Below are 26,678 nucleotides of genomic sequence, written 5' to 3'. Positions count from 1 at the left end.
CTCAACAACAAACAAACAATCCAATAAAAAATGGAAAGAGGACATGAACAGACACTTCTCCCAGAAAGAAATACAAATGGCCAACAGATACATGAAAAGATGCTCATCTTCATTAGTTATTAGAGAAATGCAAATCAAAACTACAATGAGATACCACCTCACACCTGTTAGATTAGCTATTATCAACAAGACAGGTAATAGCAATGTTGGAGAGGCTGTGGAGAAAAAGGAACCCTCATTCGCTGTTGGGGGGAATGTAAAGTAGTACAACCATTATGGAAGAAAGTATGATAGTTCCTCAAAAAACTGAAAATAGAACTACCTTATGACCCAGCAATCCCTCTACTGGGTATATACCCCAAAAACTCAGAAACATTGATACGTAAATACACATGTAGCCCCATGTTCATTGCAGCATTGTTCACAGTGGCCAAGACATGGAAACAACCAAAAAGCCCTTCAATAGAAGACTGGATAAAGAAGATGTGGCACATATACACTATGGAATACTACTCAGCCATAAGAAATGATGACATCAGATCATTTACAGCAAAATGGTGGGATCTTGATAACATTATATGGAGTGAAATAAGTAAATCAGAAAAAATCAAGAACTACATGATTCCATACATTGGTGGGACATAAAAATGAGACTAAGAGACATGGACAAGAGTGTGGTGGTTACCAGGGGTGGGCGCGGGAGGGAAGGAGGGAGAGGGGGAGGGGGAGGGGCACAAAGAAAACTAGATAGAGGGTGACAGAGGACAATCTGACTTTGGGTGATGGGTATGCAACATAATTGAATGACAAGATAACCTGGACATGTTTTCTTTGAATATATTTACCCTGATTTATTGATTTCACCCATTAACATTAATAAAAATTTATTTATAAAAAAAAAAGAATAAGGCAAGACAAACACTGAATGGCTTCACACTTTCTTAGGTAAACAAGAGCTAAATAATTGAGTACAGTCTGTGGCCTTCAAATCAACAGAGTGGGAGAAAGGGGAACGGGGAAACTATGAATCCAGTGGAAAACAGGAAAGAGGGGAAGAAAGGCAAAGGAAAAGGATGGTAAGTGGAAAACAAACACGAAGATAATAAAAATAATCCAAATATATGAGAAAGGACAATAAATAAATATTAACAGATTATACTCTTCTATTAAAAGATAGATTATCGAGTTGCATTTTTTAAATGTTCTGTTATAGACTGCTTAAAAGAGACATGCCTAAAGTGCAATCTCACAGAACGGCAAAGAATTGGAAAAAGGTAAGCCGTGCAATGCTGGTTAGAAAGGAAAACTAGTAGAGCAATAGATAAAAGAGGATTAAGCAAAAAAGCATAGTAGAAATAAAAGCAACTTGTATGCATTTAACGTAAATTCAAAATATAGAAATCAAAAGTGACAAAATTATAAAGAAAAATTGGCAGTTTGTTATTATAATGGGTGGTTTATTTAAATATACTCCTATCAGTGTAAGTAACTCAAGCAGAAATTTCTGAGGATTTTGGATATTTGAAGTGCAGAATCAGCAGTTTGCTTTATTAAGTGGCTTTTTTTTGTGTGTGTGTGTATTTTTCTGAAGTGAGAAGCCGGGGCGGGTGGCGGGGGGGTAGGCAGATAGACTCCTTCCTGCATGTGCCCAACCGGGATCCACCCAGCATGCCCACCGGGGGCAATGCTTGGCCCCTTTGTGGCATTGCTTCGCTGCAATCTGAGCCATTCTATCACCTGAGGTAGAGGTCATGGAGCCATCCTCAGTGCCTGGGCCAACTTTGCTCTAGTGGAGCCTTGGCTGTGGGAGGGGAAGTGAGAGATAGAGAGAAAGGAGAGTGGGAAAGGTGGAGAAGCAGATGAGCGCTTCCCCTGTGTCCCCTGGCTGGGAATCAAACCTGGGACTTCCACATGCCGGGCTGATTCTCTACCATTGAGCCAACTAGCCAGGGCCTATTAAGTGGCTTTTAATCTTTCTTTGACCACCACTTAAAATTATAAAAATACATTTTATATATAACCGAGTAGAAAGAGCTATCCATAGGTATATGAAACAAAAGGTTTTCAAAATACTATTCCTTATTGTTTTTAAAATGCTGATTGTGTCTCCTAAATTTTACAATGCCCTTATGAATCACAATTCATAGTCTGAAAAACATTAATAGCTGTGCATGGACTCCTGAATCCAAAAGGGAGAATATACCTTCTTTTCAAGTATATGTGGAACACAATTCAGCACATACTGTGTCACGAACGAGGGCTCCACACACCTCAAAACTCAATAACAAATAGTTCACACATTTGAACTACGATGAATACACTTAGAGGTAATCATAATGAAAAGCACAAAACATTAAGAACTGCGTGTCCGTGGAAGCACATCAATGTGTGGAGTAGCCAAAGCTGCACTCAGAGGTAAACCTGTAACCTCAATTGTGTTTTTTAAAAAGACAAGAAGTGGCGCTGGCCAGTTGGCTCAGTGGTAGAGCGTCGGCCTGGCATGCAGGAGTCCTAGGTTTGATTCCCAGCCAGGGCACACAGGAGAAGCGCCCATCTGCTTCTCTACCCCTCCCCCTCTCCTTCCTCTCTGTCTCTCTCTTCTCCTCCTGCAGCTGAGGCTCCATTGGAACAAGGTTGGCCCGGGCAATGAGGATGGCTCTATGGCCTCTGCCTCAGGCGCTAGAATGACTCTGGTTGCAACAGAGCAATGCCCCAAATGGGCAGAGCATCGCTTCCTGGTGTGCATGCCAGATGGATCCCGGTCGGGCACATGTGGGAGTCTGTCTGACTGCCTCTCCATTTCCAACTTCAGAAAAATACAGGCCCTGGCTGGTTGGCTCAGCGGTAGAGCGTCGGCCTGGCGTGTAGAAGTCCCGGGTTCGATTCCTGGCCAGGGCACATAGGAGAAGCGCCCATTTGCTTCTCCACCCCCACCCCCCTCCTTCCTCTCTGTCTCTATCTTCCCCTCCCGCAGCCAAGGCTCCATTGGAGCAAAGATGGCCCGAGCACTGGGGATGGCTCCTTGGCCTCTGCCCCAGGCGCTAGAGTGGCTCTGGTCACGGCAGAGCGACGCCCCGGAGGGGCAGAGTATCGCCCCCTGGTGGGCAGAGCCTCGCCCCTGGTGGGCGTGCCAGGTGGATCCTGGTCGGGCGCATGCGGGAGTCTGTCTGACTGTCTCTCCCCACTTCCAGCTTCAGAAAAATACAAAAAAAAAAAAAGAAAAATAATAAAAAGACAAGAAGTATTGAAAATGAGTTAATCACTTAACTTGAAATGCTAAATAAATTAACCCAAATAAAATAAAAATACAAACATCACCAAGAACAGCCTAGCGCAGGGGAGAATGCAAGAGAACGGCGCCTCATCCAGCATCTGGCACATGTCAGGTGTTTGTTAAATACACAGTGACGAAGTGCGTGAAATTGCCTTCACAATAGGGAGGATCACCTCTGGAAAGGTTAATGAAAAAGGGAAAAGGCTCACAAATAATTTTAGGAATAAAAAGAAACATAATGACAAATAGAGTGGATTAGGTGATGTGTAGTATATTTATAAAATGGAATCCTATGCACCACTAGTCCACAGAAGTTGACTTCACTGTTTGAATTGGTTTTGTAACCAGACCCAAATTAACAATGTCCTCGTTGTTATTTGCTAAGTATTAGCATATTAGGTTCTATTTGTGGAATGTATTGCTAACCCCTGGACTGATAGGTAAAGGAGGAGGCACATAGACACCTGTGTGCACATAGGTGTGTTGTACGGAAAGTTGTGAGATATTCAGTCTGCGAGTAAATGTTTGCTAAGAAAAGCCTGTGTTCTTTTTTCGGAACTTAGTTCTTGAACCTAACTTGTGTCTTCGGATTTCTTCTTTCTTTTGGGAATTGAAAGAGGTTGGTTGTTACCAATATTTTATAAAAAATGATGTAGTTTGGAGATGTTTCTTATCAGGACCTTCATGAATGCCATCGTGTCTGTTGGCCACAGCCCTGGCGAGATCAGCATTTCTAGTTCTGCTCTTCCTGTAAAACCTTGAGTATTTTCCTTTTGTGGGTCTTTCCTTCTACAGAAAGGTCATCCTTGATGTGGTGGCACGAATCCAAGATAAACCTCTACTAAACCATTGAAATAGAAAACCAGTACCCCTGTGTCAGAGATGTGGGACGCCTTGAAAAGAACCCGAAGAGAAACAGTACAGCACCAGACCACTGTCAACCTTGTGAAGTAATGAACAAAACAGATCTTAAAGAAAGAATATCACTTTCAGAAAAGTTTCCACTGATCATAATAATGGGGTGGGGGGAGAACAGAGGAAACCACAAATAAAGGAACTAAAGGTTCACGAGACACCGGCGAGATGGGTCGTGGGGATTTTACTCACTATACCTCTCCTAGACTGGCGGCTTGTTCTACAGGCTGGCTGTACGGTGTGGTCTGGGCTTGATGTGAGTGGAATTCGTAGGCAGCTATTTGATCGTGACCCTTGCACTAAAAGAAATCTTTCAGAATGATAAATGCAGGCAACAGTTCAGCGTAGAGAGAGATGATTTGTTTGTAATGCATCATTGAATGATGCGTTTGAAAAGCCCGGGAGAGCTGTTCCCCCTTGCTCAGAGTAGGAACGGTGCCCATGCCTGGCTTTTCCTTGCAGTTCAGAAAAGTAGGAAGGCAAGAAGAGTAGATAGGAATGGAGCAAGAACACCGACTTCTAGGTTAAGAAATGTACATTTAATATTTAAAGAAAGCTTCAGGTACTAGCTATACACAAATCCCAAGAGAAAGACCTGCCTTAATTGAAAAGAGGGTTTTGCTATTAATGGAATTCTGATTCTCTCTTGCTACTATGCCTGGCCACATTTTTTATCTTGGTTTCTAAGTGCCTCCGTTAATCAGGAAGCCTGCCCTTCAGCACCTTTGGACAATCAGACAGATAGTTCAAGCTCCTCTGTAGATGAGCTCAGCCCGTACCACAGCTGGGACTATACTGAACCTCTAACTCTCAACCTCTGACTGCATCCAACACTTCTCCTCCTAGAACTCGTACCATTTCCAAGAAGAGCCATTCAGGAACACTTACAGAACCAGAGAGTCATATCTCGGGCTCGCAGATGGGATCTGTCTGATATAAAGTTAATGGCAACTTTCTTGTTTTCAGTATTTCTCACTATAAAACTCTCAAACTTCGGTAACTCCAGGTTTTCTGAGTCCATCATTAGCCTCCTGTTCATATTCCGCAAGTGCGGAGGTCAGAGAACAGCAGGTGGTGCTGCGGCTCACACACATTTAACCTTTCAGAGAGAAAAAAAGTATGGTTTCAATTAAATGGCAGATTCCACTTGCTGGTCCACTCAGGGCAATGCGTTGTTCCTCCAGGCAGCCGCGTTGCCATGAGCCTCTCTCACAGAGAGAGCAGCCCACTCGTGTTCTTCTCATGCTCAGAGACAGGTCACACAACATGGCGCCTTGCTGCAAGCCAGTGACTTCATTGGGTGCACAGCTGAAGAAGCAGTGATTCGTTCTGTTGCTGGCAAACAAGAAAAATGTGTTACATCTATTGGAAGATGGTTTGTCAATCTCAACCAAGTCCTTTCTTCCTAAGGAATTTTAAGAATAATTTTGACTGAGATTTCTACATGTTGCCAGTTCATTACCTTTAGGCTTTAATAACAAATTGCTGTTCACGTTTGGATTCTGAATATCTCATGGTCGTTCTCCTACAGTTCAGCATTAATAGTCCACAGAGTGAGAGTCACTGAGTCATCCAATTTAATTTTTCTGTGTGTGGTAAACTTACAGTGAATGCAAATATTGTCTATATACCTAAGTAAAAATAGCAGTACTAGTAATTATTTTTACTTAGCCCTTAATACAATACCAGATACTGTCCTAAGATGTGCTTTTCATCCACCATCTCATTTAATCCTCAACAACTCCATGAGGTAGGTCCTTTTATTGTGATGTTAAAACATAGCAACTGACTTAGAGACAACCAAGGAAACACATGCATACCTTCCTATATCTATTTCCCAAAAACACAAGTGTTCCCAGGAAAGCAGCAAAGAACCCTCGCAGGAGCGGACCAGCGAGCGCAGTCACATGCAGGCATCGGACAAGCTGTATTCAAAAGTTCTCCTTTAGGAGTGGGTTGTTCAGAAGTTGAAATGCATTTTCCTAAGGAAATGATGTTATCACAACAAAAGCATATTTACCCATAATGTGCCTAGAGCAGTAAAAACATAGACCCAAACCATTTTTGTGTACCATGTTTTCATGGAAAAATTCACTCAGAATTTCCTCTTGCATGGCTATGGAAGGGAGACCCTACGCTAGAAACAGTAGAGTGGTTAGAAATGTTCAAATGAATCAGTGGTGGCTCCCCAGGCCTGTGATGAGCGTGGAGGGTGGGGCGAGGAGGGAGGAGGGAGTGCAGCTGGGTACAGAGGGCCCCAGGCTCAGGAGATTTTGCTGGAGAAACAGGAGAAAGCCTGGGAGGGTGGAGGGCGGCAGTTCCAGAGAGGGGAGGGAGAAGCTCAGAGTTCTGGGACCCAGAACTTGCTAGGTCCAAACTCTGAATCTCCTTGTGTGTGGCCTTTATTTCTTCTGCTGACCCCAAATTTTGCCTGCTTTCCCTGTGAGACTGAGACCAGCCCTGCATGGCCTCTTCTATCTATCTATCTATCTATCTATCATCTATCTATCTATCTATCTATCTATCTATCTATCTATCTACTTGGCTGTTCCTTACACAGGTGAATGGCCCTAAGGGCTTTTCACATCTGTAAAAGAAGAGCTCATCCTAGACCTTTCAGAGCTTTTCTTTTTTCACTTGGCCCTAGAAGAGCAAATATCAGCTGTGGATACTTTGGATGTTTGATGGGAGTGGGGTCGATAGGGAGCTGGAATAAAAGGCAGAAGCCTTCCAGAGGTAGGGAGCCAAGGGTGAAGCTCTGGGAAAGGAGGAAGCCGTTCTTTCTCTCCACCTCTGTGGCACCCTCAGAATGAAGGCAGAAGGGTGGGGGATGGACAAACTGCAGTGGGGGTGTGAGGGGGTGGGGTAGAAGACCATGATCCCTGGCGCCCCTGACGGGGTGTGTTCTCAAGCGACAAGCCTTCACCAGCAGTGTAGGGACCACCTGGGACCTAAGCCTCTGCCAGGCTCTCCAGCTGGTACTCATGCCACCTTCCTTTTGACCCACGAGCCAGTGTTTCCCTGACTTCTCCGGGGAGCTATGAAAAGCCCAGGTTCTCAGGCCCTGTTCCCGAGTCGCTGGACCAAAAGCTCCAACTGAGAGGCCAGGAAAGTGTTTGGCTAGCAAGTGTGTCAAACAGTGCTTGACTACCGCCTTTCCTCGCTGGTCTTTAAAGGCTCCTGGGACATTCTGAGCCCCTTGCTGCCTCAGGATCTTTATATAAGCTGTTTCTCCGTGACAGGCTGTACTCTTGGCTAATGCTGCCGCCTCATGACTGCACGACTGCTGAAACCTGATCCCTCAGACAGCTCCTCCTTGACCACCCTCCTGCCATCGGAGTCCGGTTCTCCTCTTCCATCCCCTCGCAGCCCCTGTGCTTTCTTCCCTTAACATTCAGGGCACAGCTTCTATCTTCTGTGTTTGCTTAACGTCTGCCTCTTCACCAGTACCAAGCACAAGAACGCTTAATAAATATTTTGTGTGTGAATGGATGAATGGAAAATTGGTGTTGGGCGAGGGGTACTAAGAGTTGGGGTGGATGCTGGTGAACAAATAAAGAAGTGGGCATGTGAAAACTTCAGTCTCCCATGTAAACTTTCTGCATATCAACTGAAATCAAGGTAGTTGGACCCAACAGGTAAGTATATTTATGGAGGTAATGAGTGAGTGTGTGTGTGTGTGTGTGTGTGTATAAATATATGTATTAAGTTCCTAATGCAATGTGGACATAACTGTTTGAAACTGATACAGTCTCTCTTTTTATGGAGTTTACATTCTAACAAGGAGAATATGTTATGCAGCCAGTTATACAATTTCATAAGTTTAATAAATGCAATGAAAGAATTGCAGGGAGACCTGAAATGGTCTATAGGGCCCCGAGCTGGCCATAGGATTTCCCAGATGTGGCTGGGGGATCCAGTGTACCCTGGCTTGTCTCTTGTCAGAGTTGGCATGAGGGGAGGTGCCTCTACACAATGGTTTCTCAACCTCGGCACCATTGCTATCTGGGGCTTGATTGTTCTTTGTTTGAAGGCATTTTCGAGGGCCCTGTAGGAGATATTTAGTACCATTTCTGGCCTCTACCCGTTAGGTGCCAGTAGATCCCACAGTAGTGAGAACCACAAATGTCTCAGCATTGCCCAATGTCCCTTATGCAGAGGTGGGGTCAGGCGGCAAAATCTGACCCTCCTCACCCTGCATTGGGAACCACTGCTCTACATGAAGCTTTTTTTTCCTATTTTTGAATGTCTTTACTTATGTCTCATGCAAGTGAGTACCAGGAACTTAGTTTGTCCATTCCAAACCTCACATTTACCGAGTGCTTCTTAGGTGCCAGACGCTGTTCTGGGCCCTGGAGACACAGCAGTGATCAAAGCCCGAGCTTTCTGGAGGTTGCATTCCAGTGGGGAGAGAAGGACGACACATTAAAAATTATTTCAGAAGAAGGGGATAGGTTGGTCATGGAAGCCCTCTCTTGTAAGATGACATTTCAGCAAAGTCTTGAAAGAAGCCAGAGAATGAGCCCCATGAGAGGGAACACAGGAGCAAGAAGCAAAGCCTTTGAGGGCCTGTACTTGACCTTGCCTTCCCGTCTCCACGTCTAACCAAGCTGCTTGTGTTTCAGAGGGTCCGCCACGGAAGGGCAGCTGAACGGACTCCAGAGCAGCCTTAGCTCGGCAGCATGTGTGCCCGTCACCAACCCCTCAGGTGAGTGGGCATAGCAGCTGTCCTGCCCGGGGGGGGGGGGGTTGGCACATTCTCTCTTCTGCCTCTGTAGAGAGCTCTAGTCCAGAGAACGGAGACCCAGGCCTTCAGGCTTTTGATGCATTAACAAGTGAGCATGTTTGTTACATTCTTCTATAACATGATGTTGACAGCTTAGGATTCAATAGTTTTCTGGATGGTTTGGGATAGATGAAATATCCCAGCCTGGTGGGGTCCTATCAGATTTGCAGCATTAAGTAAAAAATATCTGTATTTGATTGGTGTTTCACTGTTCAGATAGTATTTCCACATGTAGTATCTCTCACTAGTCTTCACAACAGCCCTGTAAGTTGGGTCGTCATGTCCTCCACCCCAGATGTGGAAACTGAGGCTCAGAAAGTTGAGGGGCCTAGAGGAGAAAGTCAAAGCTCTGGTCTTTCATCTAAGACCTGTCTTGCTCATGTCACGGTCCCCTGCCAGGTAGGTGCTGAAGGCCTAAAGCCTCTGAAGTAGCGACCTACATATAAGTTGGGCAGCCTTGGTCTACACAGAGTTTTCTTTGAGTAATAATTCATAAAAGTACGCTAATACATAACAACATTGGAAGAAAATCACCTGAATTCCACGCAGATATTTACTATTGATCACCTACTCTGGAAAAAATAACATTCTGGGCACCGAGGTGTGCATACAGGGTGAACACGGCAGTCCCTGCTGTCAGAGAACTTACAGGCTCAGGTGAGAGAAAAGTCAACAGGGGACATGGTCCAAGGTCGGTGACACCAGGTGCTGAGGACAGCAGAATAACAATGACAAGTCTGGATGAGCATTGGCCATGTGTCAGACACACTTCTGATTGCTTTGCATGTAATAACTCATTTGTTCACAAGAAACACACGTGATGTAGAAATTGTGTTCCCATTTTATGGCAGAAGAAACAAAGGCACATACAGATTATGAAGCGTGACTAAAACTCCACAGCTAATAAATAAATGGTGGGGCTGTGTCTGAACCCAAGCACCCAGGCCCAGGCTCTCTAGGGATTGGGAGGGCCTCTCAGAGGAAGAAACATCTGAAGCTGAGGTTGAGTATGAACAAGTCAGCCAGGAGAGGGGAGGCAGGGAGCGGAGGGAGGTCTAGGAAAAGGGGACAGCATGCAAAGGCTCTGTTCCGGAAGCCCTTGTGTGTCAGAGAGGCTGGAGGCGAGGGCGCGGGCAGGGACTGGCAGAGAAGGCAAGCATCAGAGCCAGTGTACGCACCGTGTGGGCAGTAGGGAGCCATCAAAGAACGTGTGCGGGGGGAGGGATGGTGGTTTGACATAATACACCCTAAAATGATTGCAGGATCTCTGAGAAGCCTGGTTTCTTTGACTATATCATGGGGATAATTGCATATATTTCATGGGCTTCCTATAGGGATTAAATGATCCAATATATGGAGAAAGGTTCTATAACTACACCCAGGTAAGGTTATAATATAAAAGGATAAAGATTCTATTCTGCACTTAAAACCTTAGAAACGGAATTCAAGAAATATTTGGTGAATATCAACTTGCACCCCCCAATGAAGAATTATCAGAACATGGTAATAATTTTTAAGGAATTAAGATTTGTACCTGGAATGGTTGAGGACTGAGAAGTGGGTGGGCAAGAGACTCACGATCTAGTTGGAGGGATATCCATTAGATACAGCTGTTAGAGCCCCTTCGGGTCTTCAGATTTGCTGAAGCTGGAGAGGTTTCCAAAGCCTAGGAGATCTAGGAACTCAGCCTAGTTGATTGGCCTATCCCACTGATGAATTCAGCACTGAATTGAATTGTTTGCATGCACTCTGGCTGAGTAGGTTGGAAATTTGAGGGCCCGGGGATAGGGTTCAAATTTTCAGCATCTTGATCATGAATACTATATATTTACATACTTGAAGTTGCTTAGACGATTTTGTAGTATTCGTACTGAATGTGGTATTTGCATAAAACCACAAAGAGCAAAGAGAAGTTCTACTTCTCCCGGGATTCTACTGTCTACCTTTCCCCCTTTTTTACTTCAGATAAGCACTTTCTTCTCACCTGCTCAGGTAGCCTGCTGTTTGCTGCTCATGTCACCTAATGACTCTTGGCCCCTACAGTCCCTCGAGTTTGTTTCTGTTCTATGACTTGTCTGATGTCCCTGATCCTTAAAGAAACACGGATGTACCTGCTATAATAGGTTTGGGCATTTTCCACATTTCCCAGTAAACATTGTACCTTAGCAGTCTGCTAGTGGTAACTAACCCTGTTAGAGTTACTTATACAGCTAGTAAATGGCTCCCTGACACTTCCTTGTTTCAACAACAAGTCGTGTGTTTGTCTCTCTCAGGCGTAGACTTAAAAGGGGTTGAGAAAGGTGTCCTACAAACAGGAGGTTAGGCTGTTATGAGAAACATTTTTCTTTAAGCCTAAAAGAAGGGAGAACAGCTCCCATAGTAAGTCAAAAAGTCTGCACATCTCTCAGAGTTGGGAAGTCTGTGCCTATGCAGGAGTCGCTAAACTGCTTTGAAAGGTATTTAACTCCTGTCTGGCCCAGTTAACTCAGTTCATTAAACATGGTTATGAATGAGTCCATGGGTATAGAAAAAGTCTGGTTCCTGGTCCCCTGACCCTCCCCGTGTCTGGCCAGCCAGGCCATAAAGCTGTGTGACTTTGTTCTCGGGCGGCCTGAATGAGGTAGTAGTTTATCTCAGAACACTGTTGAAAAAGACTCGGTCCTTTTGCGCTGATGGTAACATAATGACATTCTTATTAGGGTTTTTAATGCAGAGTGAATGGGAAAAGCTCCTAGCAGATTGCCTGGAATGCTGCATGAATGGTATTCTTCCTTGACTTCCTTACCTCAGACTGTGAATTCTCTATTCTCAGGCTGTGGAAGGGAAGGGATAGAGTCAGCAAATGGGGAAACTTGAGAGGGAAGCAGTAGCGAAGGCCTTTGGCTCAAGGCCATAGTCATGGGCCTTCCTTCTTTATAACCACGGTGTTCTTCTTGAGTTCTAAAGTGGCGATGGTGAACTGAAATAGCAGAGAGGCAGATAGATAACTGGCATTTCTCTCGTGCTGATTTGATAGTGTAAACTGCCATTATTGTGGGGGGCTGAAGGCACACCAGCTGCCCTTGCTGCTGCCCCTTAGTGCCTGTCACTGTCTCTCCTGTCCTGGAGCCAGTCTCTACCCCCCCACTTGCCCTTTTTTTAAAGCGCTTAATGGTCTGTAGTTGGAAGAAACCTTACCACCTTTTGAAAAGCAGTGATGGGTTCCATTTACAAGAAGTGAGAATCCATGTCCTTGTTTAATGTTTGTTACTTCAGGCCCCAGCAGAATGCACTTGTGCTCTGTACACTTTGCAGGGGGATGTGTGTCAGCACATCAGGGTGACTGCCTGCCCACTTCATTGTCTCTCAGACGACAAGGAACTGATTTTAGTAGTAAGTAAACCCAGTGGAGCTTACACTCCACTGGGTTTACTTACTACTAAATAATAATTTAAATAATAATTTAAAAGTTGAGGATCAATTTTTAAATTATTATTTATTGATTTTAAGAGAGAGAGAGAGGAGCATCAGCTTGTAGTTGCTTCACTTTAGTTGTTCATTGATCGCTTCTCGTACGTGTCTTGACCGGTCACACTCCATCCACTGCGCCTCCACAGGTCAGACTAAACCCTAAGGATCTAGAAATCGCTTCCAAGTGAAAGAACCTGCCTGGCAGCTATCAGTGGAGTGAGATATTTTCACCATCAGGTTATTTTTTTACCATGCCTTCTATAGTTGTTGGAGATCCTGGGTGGATCTCTAGAGTATAATAGATTAAAAATAAAAATAAATAAAGCTCTTGAGATGTTCACCCTACTATCTTTTTTTTCTTTTCTTTTCTTTTTTTTTTTTATTTTTTATTTTTCTGAAGTTGGATACGGAGGCAGTCAGACAGACTCCCGCATGCGCCTGACCGGGATCCACCCAGCATGCCCACCAGGGGGCGATGCTCTGCCCATCTGGGGCATTGTTCTGTTGCAACCAGAGCCATTCTAGTGCCTGAGGCAGAGGCCATGGAGCCATCCTCAGCGCCCAGGCCAACTTTGCTCCAATGGAGCCTTGGCTGCGGGAAGAGAAGAGAGAGACAGAGAGAAAGGAGAGGGGTAGGGGTGGTGAAGCAGATGGGCGCTTCTTCTGTGTGCCCTGGCTGGGAATTGAACCCAGGACTCCTGCACTCCAGGACAACGCTCTACCACTGAGCCAACCAGCCAGGGTCACCCTACTGTCTTTTACCCTTTATTGCTCCCCAAAAGTTCTTCTCTTCCCAGAGCCAGAAGGATAAGGATGTGGCTAGGTTGCCCACTCTGACGCTTTTGGAGAGCCAGAAAGAGAGCGTAGATTGGCGTTTGGTAGGAAGTGGGGTGGCGCAGCTGGGAGGACGGTGATGCCCCAAAACCTAGTTTTAGGTTTGACCTCTTGTCCTTTTAGCCAAGACCAAATAAAGTGTTAAGTAGGGATTTTTTTGTTTTTTACATTTTTCAGGATATTTGGAAGCTCCCCAAGTTATTTTCGCCAGATCCAAACCCTTGCCCACACAAGCTGGAGACATTGCTACAATTGTAGGACAGAGAAAATCAAAGTCGGTGAAGTCAGGGCCAATTTAAGGTAACAGTTAAAGCATATATTTTATTCTAACTTGCTGATTTTATGCTGCAGCAAGAGACTCAATAGCAATCAAGAGAAGTTGATACTTTCTCAAAATGGCAAGGAAATTGAGATTTTATAAAACCAAATTCAAGACTAATAAAACTGTGGGTCAGTTAAACTACAACTATCTTGCTTCTGTAGTGGCCTACCAGTAGGTGGCGCTATGGCAGTAATAAATTCCCTTGCTATCACAGGCTTTTGTTTCAAAATGTGGGGACTTCAAGGCCAAAGAAAAACACTAAAGCCATAATTGAGTTACAGGTAAAATGTAACAGAATAAACTGAGAAGTATAATATTTGAAGTCAAATTACAGTTGCTTCTGTAGAAAGTGATTATTAGTGAAATCTTTTAGAATACAGTTGGGTAGTTAGGAATTGGACTTTCAGAAAATGGGACACAAAAAGGGAACAATTAAAAAAATTTTAACAATTTAAAATTTCTGGTGAAATCAATTAATTATGCTGTTTACTGAGTTAAGATAAATATGTGCCATAATTGGCAGCAAAACAAACTATAAAAGCCCATTCTACTACCCATCCAAAAAACCCTTCTACACAGAAGGACCAGCCTGACGTGATCCTGTGAGGCTGTATCCACACTTCACAGCGCTGCCCTCAGTATTTTGTTCAAAACTTTCCAGAAAATGCTAGGAGTACCGCAAGGTTTTGAGATGATTCCTTTCCTCTTTACCCTACAACATTCTAAAGCATTAATGGCACACCTGCTATGAGTTTCATACTCTTCTTACCTCTAGAGGAATATTTATAAGCCTATTTGAGAAGCATTATTCATCAAAATACCCCAGGAGAGCAAAAGAGGGAGGAAAATTATTTACCCACCACAGGATTCATTTACATTGGATCAGAAAACTTCAAATATCTTTCCCCAACTCATCTAAACTCTTTCCAAAACGGAATGAGAGGAGAGAAGGGAACACCAAATCCATGGCTTGCTCTTCTACCAGAATGTACCCGAGAAACTGGAAACAGCCAGGCTCTCGTGGTAATACTTAGCCAAGGGTCCGTTAATGCCGATACTGAGCAGCCTGTTCAATGATGAACAACTAATAAAATATAGAAAACTAACACGAGAAGTTCAGTATTTCCTTAAGGAGACTGGCAGCCAGAAAAATGAATGTGACATCAAGCTCCAAACCAAACCGAGGGGCTGCCAAGAAGTACTAATGTCCATCCATTTCCAGGACTGTGAGACTTGGACCTGCCACAATTGTAATATCACTTTCCTTGAACCTATTTCGTTAGTATCCCTTACAATCCACCCGGAGCCTGACATGGCAAAATAGGATCATCAGCAAAGAAGCCTTGGAAAAGAGCCTCGCCTTCAACACTCATCCCTGTGACAGACACGGCCCCCGAGCCTGAGCTATGTATGTACGCTAGGGCTGGTGATGCCGGCCTTTGTAATTAGCGGAAGGGCTGAGACCACATGCCAAGTGTGTGTGGACTCAGAAGACAGAATGGGTCAGAGGGCCTCAGAGTCCAGCCTCCCAGGGCACGGCATAACTGCTGGGAGGCTCCAGCAGCAGACCCAGGAGTCTGGCAACTGGCAGTGGGCTGCCTGTCCTTGAGCAGGGGAACGAGGAGGCAGAACCCCGTAGTCCACAGCCCATCAGCTGAGTGCATGCTTTCTTCCTGTGTAAGTGCATTGCGTTTTAGACTGAATCACTGCTTGGGCAGAGGTCCCTGCAACCTCAGTTCCGAATGAAAGTCATCTCCAGCTGTAACAAGCCTTAAACCTCTTTATAGATGTGTTCAGCTTGTTATGGAAGGTAAGTAAACATCGGTGGTCCTCATCAAAGAATGGAGGGAGCTGCACCGAAGGACACTGGGACTAAAGCCTGTCTAAGACCCCCTAATCTGCCCCTGGCGAGTGTCATATTTTAATTCATACAGTGTTCTGTGTCTTCTTAGATTCTGTATTGTTTGGCATCTGTATATCATGAGGACAATGTTATTTTCTGTATTCTTCATCCTTTGGCATTTGGGGGAACCTTACAGACCCAGGGAGACTGCCCCTCTCAGGGCTAGCTAATTCCTAGATAGTAACAACTTGCCCAGGAATATGCCCTTCATATGCAAACCAACCAGTTCCCAACTTTATAATCCCAACCACCTCCTGAAGAACTCTCGCAAGGCAAGTGAAAATTTCCCTTGCCCCACCTAAATCACTCCAGGGCCAGGTACCCGGCAACCAGAGGCCTGTAGCCCAGAGCCCACCAGAATTATTCGGACTAGCCAGCCCTGAGCTGTTTTCCCTGTCCTGCCTTGCGGAAACCCCAAATAAGGCCCTGGCCTAGACTTGCGCCTCACCCCTGCCTCCTGTCTCCTGACCACTGGTGTTTTTTCCCTGTGACCCTGCATGGCATGCGGCGACCCCTCTCCTGAGGCGCATGAGCAAAATCAGCTTCTCCCTGTCAAGCCTCATTCTCTCCTCCTGTGGCCACACCAACTTACCATAGCATACCCAGCATGCATATTCTTAGAACAGACTGGACTGTCTCTAATTTACAGTATAAGGAACCAGGGGGAAATCGGAATCAATTAGGTTTGTATCACCTAGTTCTAAGCAACTAGTCGTCGTATTTCCTTCATTATAGGCTGTATGACAGCAGTGATGTTTTTACAGAGTGCATTTTGCCAGCCTCCAGCGGCTGCAGCCACACAAGAAGGATGTGGATCCCTTTGCATGGCAAAATTGCCTGGCTGCCAGCCACTGAAACCTCATGCTTTCCTGTCCCGAGGCCTCTTTCATTTAGTGACTGTTTCAACATCTAGAAACAAAACTAGCCGTAGTTGAACAACCTGGTTGGGAGTGGGGGAGGAAACAGCCAGCTTCCAGTGTGAGGGGACCAACGGGCTACTTTTAAGAACCCACCCAAAGGGGGGTTCACGTGCCTTGAAGAAAACCAGAGAACTCTTTCTGAAATGGATTAAGAAATGGACTACTGAGAAAGATAACATCTGAAAATTGATATTGTCTCTTGCCGAACTGGCAAAGCCCCAAGAGAGGAGAGATGAGTCTTCAATTGTTAACAATTACTACTTTGTTATAAAGAGACAAGGGAGGTGCCTACCCCTTTCTCAAATTACATTTCTATTGCAGAAGCGCACACACCTCCTGGAAAAATTCCTGGCAGCCTAGATTATTAGAGTTGTACCTGCCACTGCATCTTGTAGCAGATTTGTCCTGTTCTATGTCATATCCATTTGCTTTGGGTAGAAAGAGGTCCTGTTTATTCTCGTGGGCCAGAACTGAGCAGGTAACCAGCACAACAGTGCCTTACTCTGCGAGTCTTATCACTGCGTTATCATCTGGACTCTGTGGGTATCCATCCTATCTTGCTGCTACTTTCAATGCGATGCTTGTTACAGGCACATGCCTTTGCTTTGCCATCCTTATATCCTCAGGACATAATTGCTCCTAAAAGTTCTAAAGAACAAAAGTGGCATGCTAAGCCATGCCTGCCTTTGGAAAAAGAGAGCTTTGCACATGGAAATATTTACAACTCTGCTTGCCTGATCTGTAGAACTGGAACTGGGACCCAAAGAGTGTAGGTGTGTAACTGCAGGGCATGAAGAAAGATGATGACTTAGTGTACTGCCCTGTTGATTGGCTTTGATATTTGCCCTTTCTTTCTAATTATGGTTATAAAGAAAAAGACTTAGGCTCTTTATTCCGCAGAATAAAGAGCATCCCTAGTAAGAGTAAAACAGCAGTCTATTACACTTCATTGTTCTCATCTTTCAAGCATGCGAGTACTTCCATTTAGGGCTTCCATAGGTATCAGGGAGTCCTCTTCTCTTGAAATCTAAGTCCAGGCTAACTAGTTATCTGATATCATAGAGGAACAGCTTAGATGTGTGGGATGTCCCTTTAGCTACATCAATAAAGCATAGCATGTATCCACAGTATCAAATGGAGATACAATTTGGAAAGCCAACCTGGTTTGTAAGATGATAAGGTGAAGGAAAAAAAGCTGGTTAGAAGTAGCTGTGCTGGGCCCTGGCCGGTTTGCTCAGTAGTAGAGCATCAGTCTAGTGTATGTATGTCCTGGGTTCAATTCCCAGTCAGGGCACACAGGAGAAGTAACCATCAGCTTCTCCACCCCTCCCTCTTCCCCTTTTCTCTCTCTCATCTTTCTCTTACCCTCCCACAGATATGGCTTGCTTGGTTCAAGCACATTGGCCTGGGGCGCTGAGGATTCCTCCATGGAGCACCTCAGGCGCTAAAAATAGCTTGGTTGCAAGCATGGCCCCAGATGGGGGTTGTCAGGTGGATCCTGGTCAGGGTGCATGCAGGAGTCTGTCTCTATCACCCCTTCTCTCACTTGGAAAAGAAGATTCAAAAATAGAAATAGCTATGCTAGTGTTATTTATTTGTTGTTACTACATTGAGGAATCACATGTTTTTATATCTCTTGGACTGAAAAGTGACTTTGAGGTTATTTCCCCCCTTTCATTCACTTCTAATTTGCTCTCTACAGAAACGAAAACATGTAACAAGCCCAAATGAAGATATTTTTGGAATTTGACAAATTATATAAGTTATTATGGCTGAGCTATAAAATTTATTAGGTAATGATTGTTCATAGTTTTTAATCAGATATCGGAATATGAAAATTTTAAAACTACAACTCTATTTTAGAAATACAGCTCTTCTCAGGTCTTCTATTTCATATTTATTTATCCTTCTACACTCAAATATAAAGCACCCTTCTCTTTTTACGCAGAGAATTTGAGTTGTCCAAAGTAGCCTTGTTATCAAGAAGAGATACGCTCTCTGGTTAGCTCTGTTAAGCAAAGTTATGGTTCAGAAACACAGGGAAGAAACAGTCTCAAGAACCAGACCTCATGAAAACCTGCAGCGTTACTTGGGATAATTAGTAGCTCTAGTGGCTAAACAGCAAGTCCGTCAGTCCCTCCCTGTGACCAGGTCGGCGTGGTCTCCTGAGCAGCTGGCTTGCCTTGTCCGCCAAGCTGACAGCTCTGCCTCGCTCATCACTCCTCCTCTCCGGTGGTTGTTTCACCCTCCACTTTGTGCTTTCAGCTTTGCAGAGACTGATACCACTTTGCGGTTATTCAGCCGACAAAGTGCCCCCGTTGTGCGAAGCCACGGGAAGGCTGCCTCTCCCGGCATGCCAGCCTGCTGCAGGTGTGGCGTGATTATGGGGCTCAGAGCTGCCAGCTTAGGCATTTCTGGTGATTTTCTGCAGGTGGGATTGTAGCTAACATAAAGGTTTTTTTTGTTGTTGTTTTTTTGTGGGGTTTTTTTTGTATTTTTCCAAAGCTGGAAACGGGGAGACAGACAGACTCCTGCATGCGCCCGACTGGGATCCACCCGGCACGCCCACCAGGGGGTGATGCTCTGCCCATTTGGGGCGTCGCTCTGTTGCGACCAGAGCCACTCTAGCGCCTGGGGCAGAGGCCAAGGAGCCATCCCCAGCGCCCGGGCCATTTTTTTGCTCCAGTGGAGCCTCGGCTGCGGGAGGGGAAGAGAGAGACAGAGAGGAAGGAGAGGGGGAGGGTTTGAGAAGCAGATGGGCGCCTCTCCTGTGTGCCCTGGCCGGGAATCGAACCCGGGACTTCCACACGCCAGGCCGACGCTCTACCACTAAGCCAACCGGCCAGGGCCAACATAAAGTTTTAAAATATAAAACCACAGACAATAAAATAATAAAATATAAAGGGAAAATCAGGGCCAAATCCCAAAATCTTTCAAATTTTCAACTACAAGGCCAAATAAAAAGACTGTAATTGAGTTTAAATTTGGTTCTAAGTCTCCTAGTAGGCAGGACAAAAAGGGAGGCATGGTAAATCAGTGTATAGTTCTTATGTTCAAAAGAGAGGAGATCCTCCGGAGGAAAATGGTCTCTTCCTAGCTCTTACTCTAAGAACTATTTTACCTACTTTATGTAGAGGACTCCGAGTGAAGTAATAGTGTCCTCATCAAGCTAACATAGCGTGGGTGTCACAAGGCTACTCCTTGGCACGGCACGACCTACACAGAGCAGATCATCATTACATTGCAAGTCAATGAAGCCGGCTTTGTGAGGACAAAACTAATATGGTCCAAGTTCTTTGTGGTCCAGCATTATCCACGTAGAGGAGTGGGTGGATTGCATGTGTCTTAGACAATCCTAATTCTAGCTTCTCTCAGTTGACCGCTTGACCAGAGCTGGTTGTGCCCCTCGGCGAGGCCTCCGCAATGCCTGGTCTTCTGCATTCCTGGCTGAAGGCGCAGCCACGTGCTTTGGAAAGCAGGTGGCAGAGGCGGTCTCTGGTGGGAACTGTACAAGCCAGGCAATATTCCCACCTCATGACATGGCAGGTTGTTCTCCGTTCCTGTATTTACGTCTCATTTTCTCTGCCGAGGCACTGTCTGCCTCCTCCTTGTGTGGCCAATTGTCTTTGTCCTCCTTTTCTCCTTCCCAGCCTGATCCCGTTCCCACCCCCACTCTAACTTAGAAGCTTTCAACTGGCTCTGATGGAACTCTGTAATTAACCTATCTGCCGTGGCATTCGATTGCATCACTCTTCCCTCGCTAGGCTGCCGTTCCCTGGAAGGTCAACATGAGGTCTGACTTGACTCTGAAACCCCTGGGCATAGCATAGTGCCCAGACCACAGTAGAGACTTAGAGTCTGGCCCTGTCCGGATAGATTGGTTGGTTAAAGCATCATCCCGAAGTGCAGAGGTTGCTGGTTAGATCCCTGGTCAGGACAGATATAGGAGCAGATCTATGTTTCTGTTTCTTTCCCTGTCTCCCTAAAATCCATAAATAAAAGTTGAAAAAAAAATGGAAGAAATTCTGATTGAATAGATGAATGGGTGAATTATCATAGTTCTGTCTTTGGTTATTCTTTTGCAACAGCTGTCCACATATGCAAATCCTCCTTATCCTCTATTCGGTTAAGTTTTGTCTTCTGCAGTTATCCTCTTTTCTTTTTTTTTATAGTGAGAGAGACAGACAGAAAGGGAGAGAGATACGGAGCATTAACTCATAGTTGCAGCACTTTAGTTGTTCATTGATTGCTTGTCCTGTGTGCCTTGACTGGGGAGCTCCATCCAAGCCAGTGACCCCTTGCTCAAGCCAGCAACCTTTGGGCTCAAGCAGCAACCTTGGGGTCATGTCTATGACCCCGCACTCAAGCCGGCAACCTCCAGATTTCGAACCTGGGTCCTCAGCATCCCAGGCCAATGCTTTATCCACTGCGCCACTGCCTGGTCAGGCAGTTATCCTGATTTTTATAATTACATTTATCTTACCATTTTTTAAATCCCTGGAGCATTACAATTTATATAACAAAGTTTACTGCTTTGTTGTTTTTTGCCATCTTTTACCACTACTACTTGGGTGAACCGTCTCTTCAGTAAAACCATATACTCCTTAAGGGCAGGATTACATTCTGTATATTCTCTGAATCCCTAGCAACACCCAGAGTGCTTCATTACCTTGTGATGTCAGCCCTAAAGAAAAAAATATAAATATGCAAAATTTTTCTGGAATATAGTCTATTTCCTCTATTATCCTGGTTTCATGTAAAATGCTTCACCTACAGTGTTCTCAGAAACAAAACTAAAAAACTCTCAACCCTTACCTTCAGCTTCCTACCTGCTCTTGCTTCCAGTTCAGCGCCATCTAGTAATACCCACTGTCGACATTAGTAACAGTGCCTAACTTTTATGGGAAGAATTCTAGAAGGTAGGATGAAGAGAGCATAGCTCACTTTTTCATCTGCTTCCTCCTTAAACCAATTGCGGGAATAAGAAAAGAGATGGAGTTTTTTATAAGGATCTGTGGCTGAAAGGGACAAAGACTTTTCTTTCTTAAAATGTTTTTTATTATTTATTTATTTATTTTAGACAGAGGAAGGGGGAAAAGAAAGAGAGAGACATTGATTTTGTTGTTCCACTTATTGATGTGTTCATTGGTTGATTCTTGGATGTGCCCTGACCAAGGACAAAACCCTGGCGTATCAGGACGATAATCTAACACAGTGTTTTTCAGATATCGGTCTGCCAGAAATTTCATGCTGGTCCATGGAAGGGTTAACCACCCTGCTGTTGTATGAAGATTATAGACCCAATGATCTTAATCAAATTCACTTATGCTCAGGGTGATTGCCACTTATCAGCCTGTATCATCGATGAAAATACTATTGAAGTTGGCTTAGGTAGCTTTAGAACTTGTAGGCTCATTCAGACAACCTTTTGCATTGTGCAGAGCATTTACAGATCATGCACAATAGACAAAAAGCACTCAGACAAACTTATATAGTGTTCAATGCATCATACATGCGGAGTTCAGAATCAAACACCAGTTTGTACCGTATTGCACTGTTGTACGCAGTATGACAAACTTTCTTTGTCGCGTGTTTCCCTTTCCAGGCAACTAGGTCACTGGTCCCCAAGTGTAAAAAGGTGGAAAACCATGCCTCTAACCAACAGAGCTATCCAGCCAGAGCAAGACCATTCCCTTGTTTTGTTGGTCACCAGGCAGCTCCTATTTCTGGGACTAGGAAAACTGACTCATCTCTCTCCTCTCTGGACATTTGGTGTAGGGATAGGGAGATAGGAGAACAGAGAGAGGAGGTCTGACAGGCAGAGGATTACCTTCAGGATGAATTCCTAGTAAAACAAAGGCATCATGATACATTCAAAGAGTTCTTACCTAATTCAGGGAGCTTGACCTAAGAGCTGTGGCGCACAGTTGTAGCTTCCTCCATCTATGAATCTGTGAATCCCCTAAAATGGCATACAGAACATCAAGTGTGCTGCATTTGTGCCTTTTTGGGAGAAAGGATCCCCAGCTTGACCCCAAAACTCATAATCATTGATTTAACTCTCTAGTTTGAAACGGGTTGTTTTCCCCAGCAAGCTGAAGTCACCAGACGTCCTCACTTAGACCTACCACACTAGCTTCTCACTCTGTCTGGCCTTCCTCCTTTCCATACTCCACACATCACGTCACTGAGCTTTTCAGAATGCAAACTGACTGTGTCTGACGGGCCCATGCACACATCACTTAAAGCCCTTCATAAAAGCTTACCATTCTTGGGATAAAGATAAAACGAGACAAAAGACCTCGTATGGCCTGCCTACCTTGCATTCTCTCCTCATACCACCTTCTCCCAGTGCTCATCCGCGCTACCTGTCCTGGCCATCAGGGCTCCCCACGGTCCATCCCCACAGAGCCCCTGCGGGGGTTCTTCCCCTGGAGTCTCTGTCCCCCGTCCCCCAGACTTTCTTTCTCTGGCCGCTCTGATTAAGGCATGCTCCCCTTTCACTGGGACCTGGATAGCTCTCCCTCGTAGCGCTTGTGGTTTTCTATTGGTGCCTGTCTCCCAAGACTAAGTTACAGGAGGACAGAGACTGTGTCTCTGTTATTAACCTTCATTTACCTGGGGTTGAGTGTAAAACCTGGTGTAGAACAGGCCTGCAATAGTATTTATGACCGAGGGAGTGATTTTCTCACTTTGAGAAGAAAGGACAGAGACTAGGAAACAGCCCAAGTTCACATAACTGACGGGTAGTGAAGCCAGGTTTGAACCAGATTTGACTTCAAAGCCATTGCTTTTAACCACTATATATATATAATAACAACAGCAGTTATCATATTATTGAGCACTTATTATATGCCAGGGACGGTGCTAAACATTGTATACCTGTCACATTTTATCTTCTTCAGCCCTGCAAAAGTAGGTGGCTTTGGTATTTCTTGTGCATGTAGGAAGCTAAGGCTGAGAGAAGTTCAGTAACTTGTCCAACCCACACACTCAGTAGTGGAGCCTAAATTTGGATCCAGGTGGCTTAATTCCAGAACCTGCTGGACGGTCTCCTCACATCAGAACTCCAGGCCCCTCAAGGTGATTTCGTTTTCCCAGCTTCCTTTCTTTGCGAAGCTACGTGGCTGGTGAGCAGGTTCTCCCACCTGGACCTCCCTGAGTGTCTGGTGGTTGTTGCTAATCACTAAGCAGGGGCTGCCTGACAGTGAGGGCATGTACAGGTGAGGCTGGCTAGCCTCTAATCCAGCCATTCAACTTCCCTTCTGGATGGAGTCAGAGCTGAGAAGGGGGAGAATAAGGATCAAGATCAACCGTCTGCCTGACCAGGTGGTGGCGCAGTGGATAGAGCGTCGGACTGGGATGCGGAGGACCCAGGTTCGAGACCCCAAGGTTGCCAGCTTGAGCGCGGGCTCATCGGGTTTGAGCAAAGCTCACCAACTTGAGCCCAAGGTCGCTGGCTCGAGCAAGGAGTCACTCGGTCTGCTGTAGCCCCCTGGTCAAGGCACATATGAGAAAGCAGTCAATGAACAACTAAGGAACTACAACAAAGAATTGATGTTTCTCATCTCTCTCCTTTCTTGTCTGTCTGTCCCTCTCCCTGGCTCTCTCTGGCTCTGCCACAAAAAAAAAAAAAAAAAAAGATTGGCTTTCTGCCTCCATGCCTGGGCGTGGGGGCGTGGGGGCGGTGGTCTTGCCCACACCTCCGAATGCTTCTGAAGGCAGCAGTGCCTCTGCCGCGGAGGGTGGAGCTGAAGGAAGGATGTCGGAGGGCATGGGAATCACCCTGGATTAGTTAGGAGAACATTCCCTGCAGGTAACAAACTCAAAAATTCAGTGGCTTCCATGAGTAAAGGATTTATTTCTCTTACATGTCAAGAAGTTTAGAGACGGGAATTCCAGCGCTAGTGCAGCTCTCCAGAGATGTAACTGGGAAGCCAGGCTCCTCTCTCTGGTTCTACTAACCCTGCAGCGTTGGCGTCCGTCTCTTTGGTCTTAAGGTCGTTCCTGTGCCTACTGGCATTGTGTCCATGTTCCAAGCAAGAAAGGGGGTTGGGAGGAAGGGCAAAGACAGATGCCTGCTAAATCTGTCCACTTCAAAAGATGCTTCTCTGAAAGCCTGGCAGTTCCCACTAACTCATTGTTGACAGCCCTGGATCCCAGGCCCACTTCTCCCTAGCAGCAGAGGAGTCTGGAGAGGTCGTCTTTCGGCTGGGGACATTGCCATACAGAACGAGGGAGAAAGGAAAAATGAGTGTTGAGAAACATCTATTAGTTTCTGCCACAATGCATTTTCTTCCCAGAGTCTTCTCCCCTGCCGAGTGGAGTCCATCACCTCTCCGCAGCCCTTCCCACCAGCTCCCTGACTGCTGCCAGTGGAGATGTTGCTCCTTTACGCTAGTTCACCAGACCTAGCTCTTACTACCTGGGGTAGGGCACCACTTAGGCGGAGGTTTCAGAGGCCCCATTTTCCAGAAAGAAAGGGCATCACAAGTGAGGAGGATAGGAGGGAAGAACTCTATAAATGTGTTTATTAGTTAAAATGATAAAATCTCTCTGTGTATAATATAAATGTATCGTTTACATGAGTTATTTACTATTTTGTTCCTGATTATCCTATAGCAGAATGATTATATATACTCAAATTATCCAGGTGAACTTTGTTGTAAGTTTAATTTTATTGCACTAACAAATTCTGTCCGTGTGTGTTGTCTTCCAAGATTTTGCTCACAGTACAGCTGCTTTAAAAAATGAGAGAGGTTATTAATGACTCCTGGTTCATTTAAAGAAAAGCTTCCTTGTACCCAGGTCTTTGCCAAGATTCTCTGGAAAGAACAGAACTGGAGCCTAGTAGTAGTGAGTCCAAGAATTTTAAGCAGCATTTAAATTTAACAATGAACAAGCTAAAGTAATCAAGGCAGTGCAATATAGGATAGACCCATGGAGTAGAATTGAGAGTCCGGAAATAAATCCATGTATGGCCAATTGCTTTTCAACAAAGGTGCCAAGACTATTCAGTGAGGAAAGAATAGTCTTTTCAACTTGTGATTCAAGAGACTAGTGGTGCTGGAACAATTGGTTATCCACATATGAAAGAATGAAGTTGGACACCCCTACCTCACACTGTACATAAAAATTAACTAAAAATTGATTTTAAAAAATCTAAATATAAGGGCTAAACTATAAAATTTATAAAAGAAAACATAGAAGTAAATCTTTTTCTCTTAGATACAACACCAAAAAAGCACAAGCAACAACAAAAAAAGTTAAATAGGATGGAATTTGTTTATTAAAATTTAAATATTATGTGCTCCACAGGGACCATCAGGAAAGTGAAAAGGCTGGCGCTGGCTGGCTCAGTAGATACAGCATTGGCCCAGTGTGTGGACTTCCCAGGTTCAGTCCCTGGTCAGGGCACACAGGAGAAGCGACCATCTGCTTCTCCACCCCTCCCTGTTCCCTTCTCTTTCTCTTCTCTGGCTGCCAGTGGCTCAATTAATCTGAGCATCAGCCTCAGGCACTGAGAATAGCTCAGTTGATTCAAGCATCGGCCCAAACAGGTGTTGCCAGGTGGATCCTGGTCAAGGTGCATGTGGGAGTCTGTCTATCTCCCCTCCTCTCAATTAAAAAAAGAAAGAAAAGAAAGTCCATAGAATAAAAGAAAATATTTGCAAATGATATATCTGGAAAGGGCCATATACCCAGAATTTGCTTAGATCTCTTACAGCTTAATAGTAAAAAGACAGAAAATTCCATTTTGAAATGACCAAAGAGTTTGAATAGCTATTTCTGCAGAGAAGATATGCAAATAACCAATAAGTACCTGAAAAGGTGCATCATTAGGCATTAGAGAAATGCAAAAAGAAGAAAAAAAAAAGAAATGAGGTGCCACTTAACACCCACTGGATGATTGTAACCAAAAGACAATAGCAAGTGCTGGTGAGGATGTGGAGAAACTGGAGCTCTAGTGCATTTCTGGCCAGAGTGTGAAATGGTGCAACTGATTTGGAGAAAGAGTCCAGCAGTTTTTAAACAGTTACACATATAGTTACTGTATGACCCAGCAGTTACACCACTACACATATATTCAGGAAAAATAAAAACAAATGTCTACATAAAAGCTATACATGGATGTTCATAGCAGCATTACTCAATAGCCAAAATGTGAAAACAGCATAAATGTCTCTCATATAATGAATAGAGAAACAAAATATGTGTATACATACATGGAATATTATTCAGCCATTAAAAAAGTAAAGTATTGCCTGACCTGT

At 44.7% G+C, this 26,678-nt stretch overlaps 1 protein-coding gene across 11 annotated transcripts in view; it reads left to right on the top strand.

Annotated features, from left to right (window-relative positions):
• Positions 1-26,678, top strand: part of TTLL5 (tubulin tyrosine ligase like 5) — a 308,772-nt gene that overhangs the window by 244,020 nt on the left and 38,074 nt on the right. For 9 of the 11 annotated variants that reach the window (XR_010731041.1, XM_066272631.1, XM_066272636.1 and 6 more), the window contains 2 exons: positions 8,815-8,897; positions 13,437-13,559. The exons of 1 other annotated variant lie outside the window; for it this stretch is intronic. Coding sequence is in view for 9 of the 10 variants with exons in the window: in XM_066272631.1 (XP_066128728.1) it covers positions 8,815-8,897; positions 13,437-13,558 (205 nt within the window). In the remaining variant the exon portion in view is untranslated. The remainder of the gene's footprint in view (positions 1-8,814; positions 8,898-13,436; positions 13,560-26,678) is intronic. One more of the 11 variants, XM_066272637.1, reaches the window with a different exon arrangement.

This window comes from Saccopteryx bilineata, chromosome 4 (assembly GCF_036850765.1).
Source record: "Saccopteryx bilineata isolate mSacBil1 chromosome 4, mSacBil1_pri_phased_curated, whole genome shotgun sequence".
Classification (NCBI taxonomy): domain Eukaryota; kingdom Metazoa; phylum Chordata; class Mammalia; order Chiroptera; family Emballonuridae; genus Saccopteryx; species Saccopteryx bilineata.
Note: the sequence above shows the minus strand (reverse complement) of the source record. Positions and strands in the feature narration are given on the sequence as shown.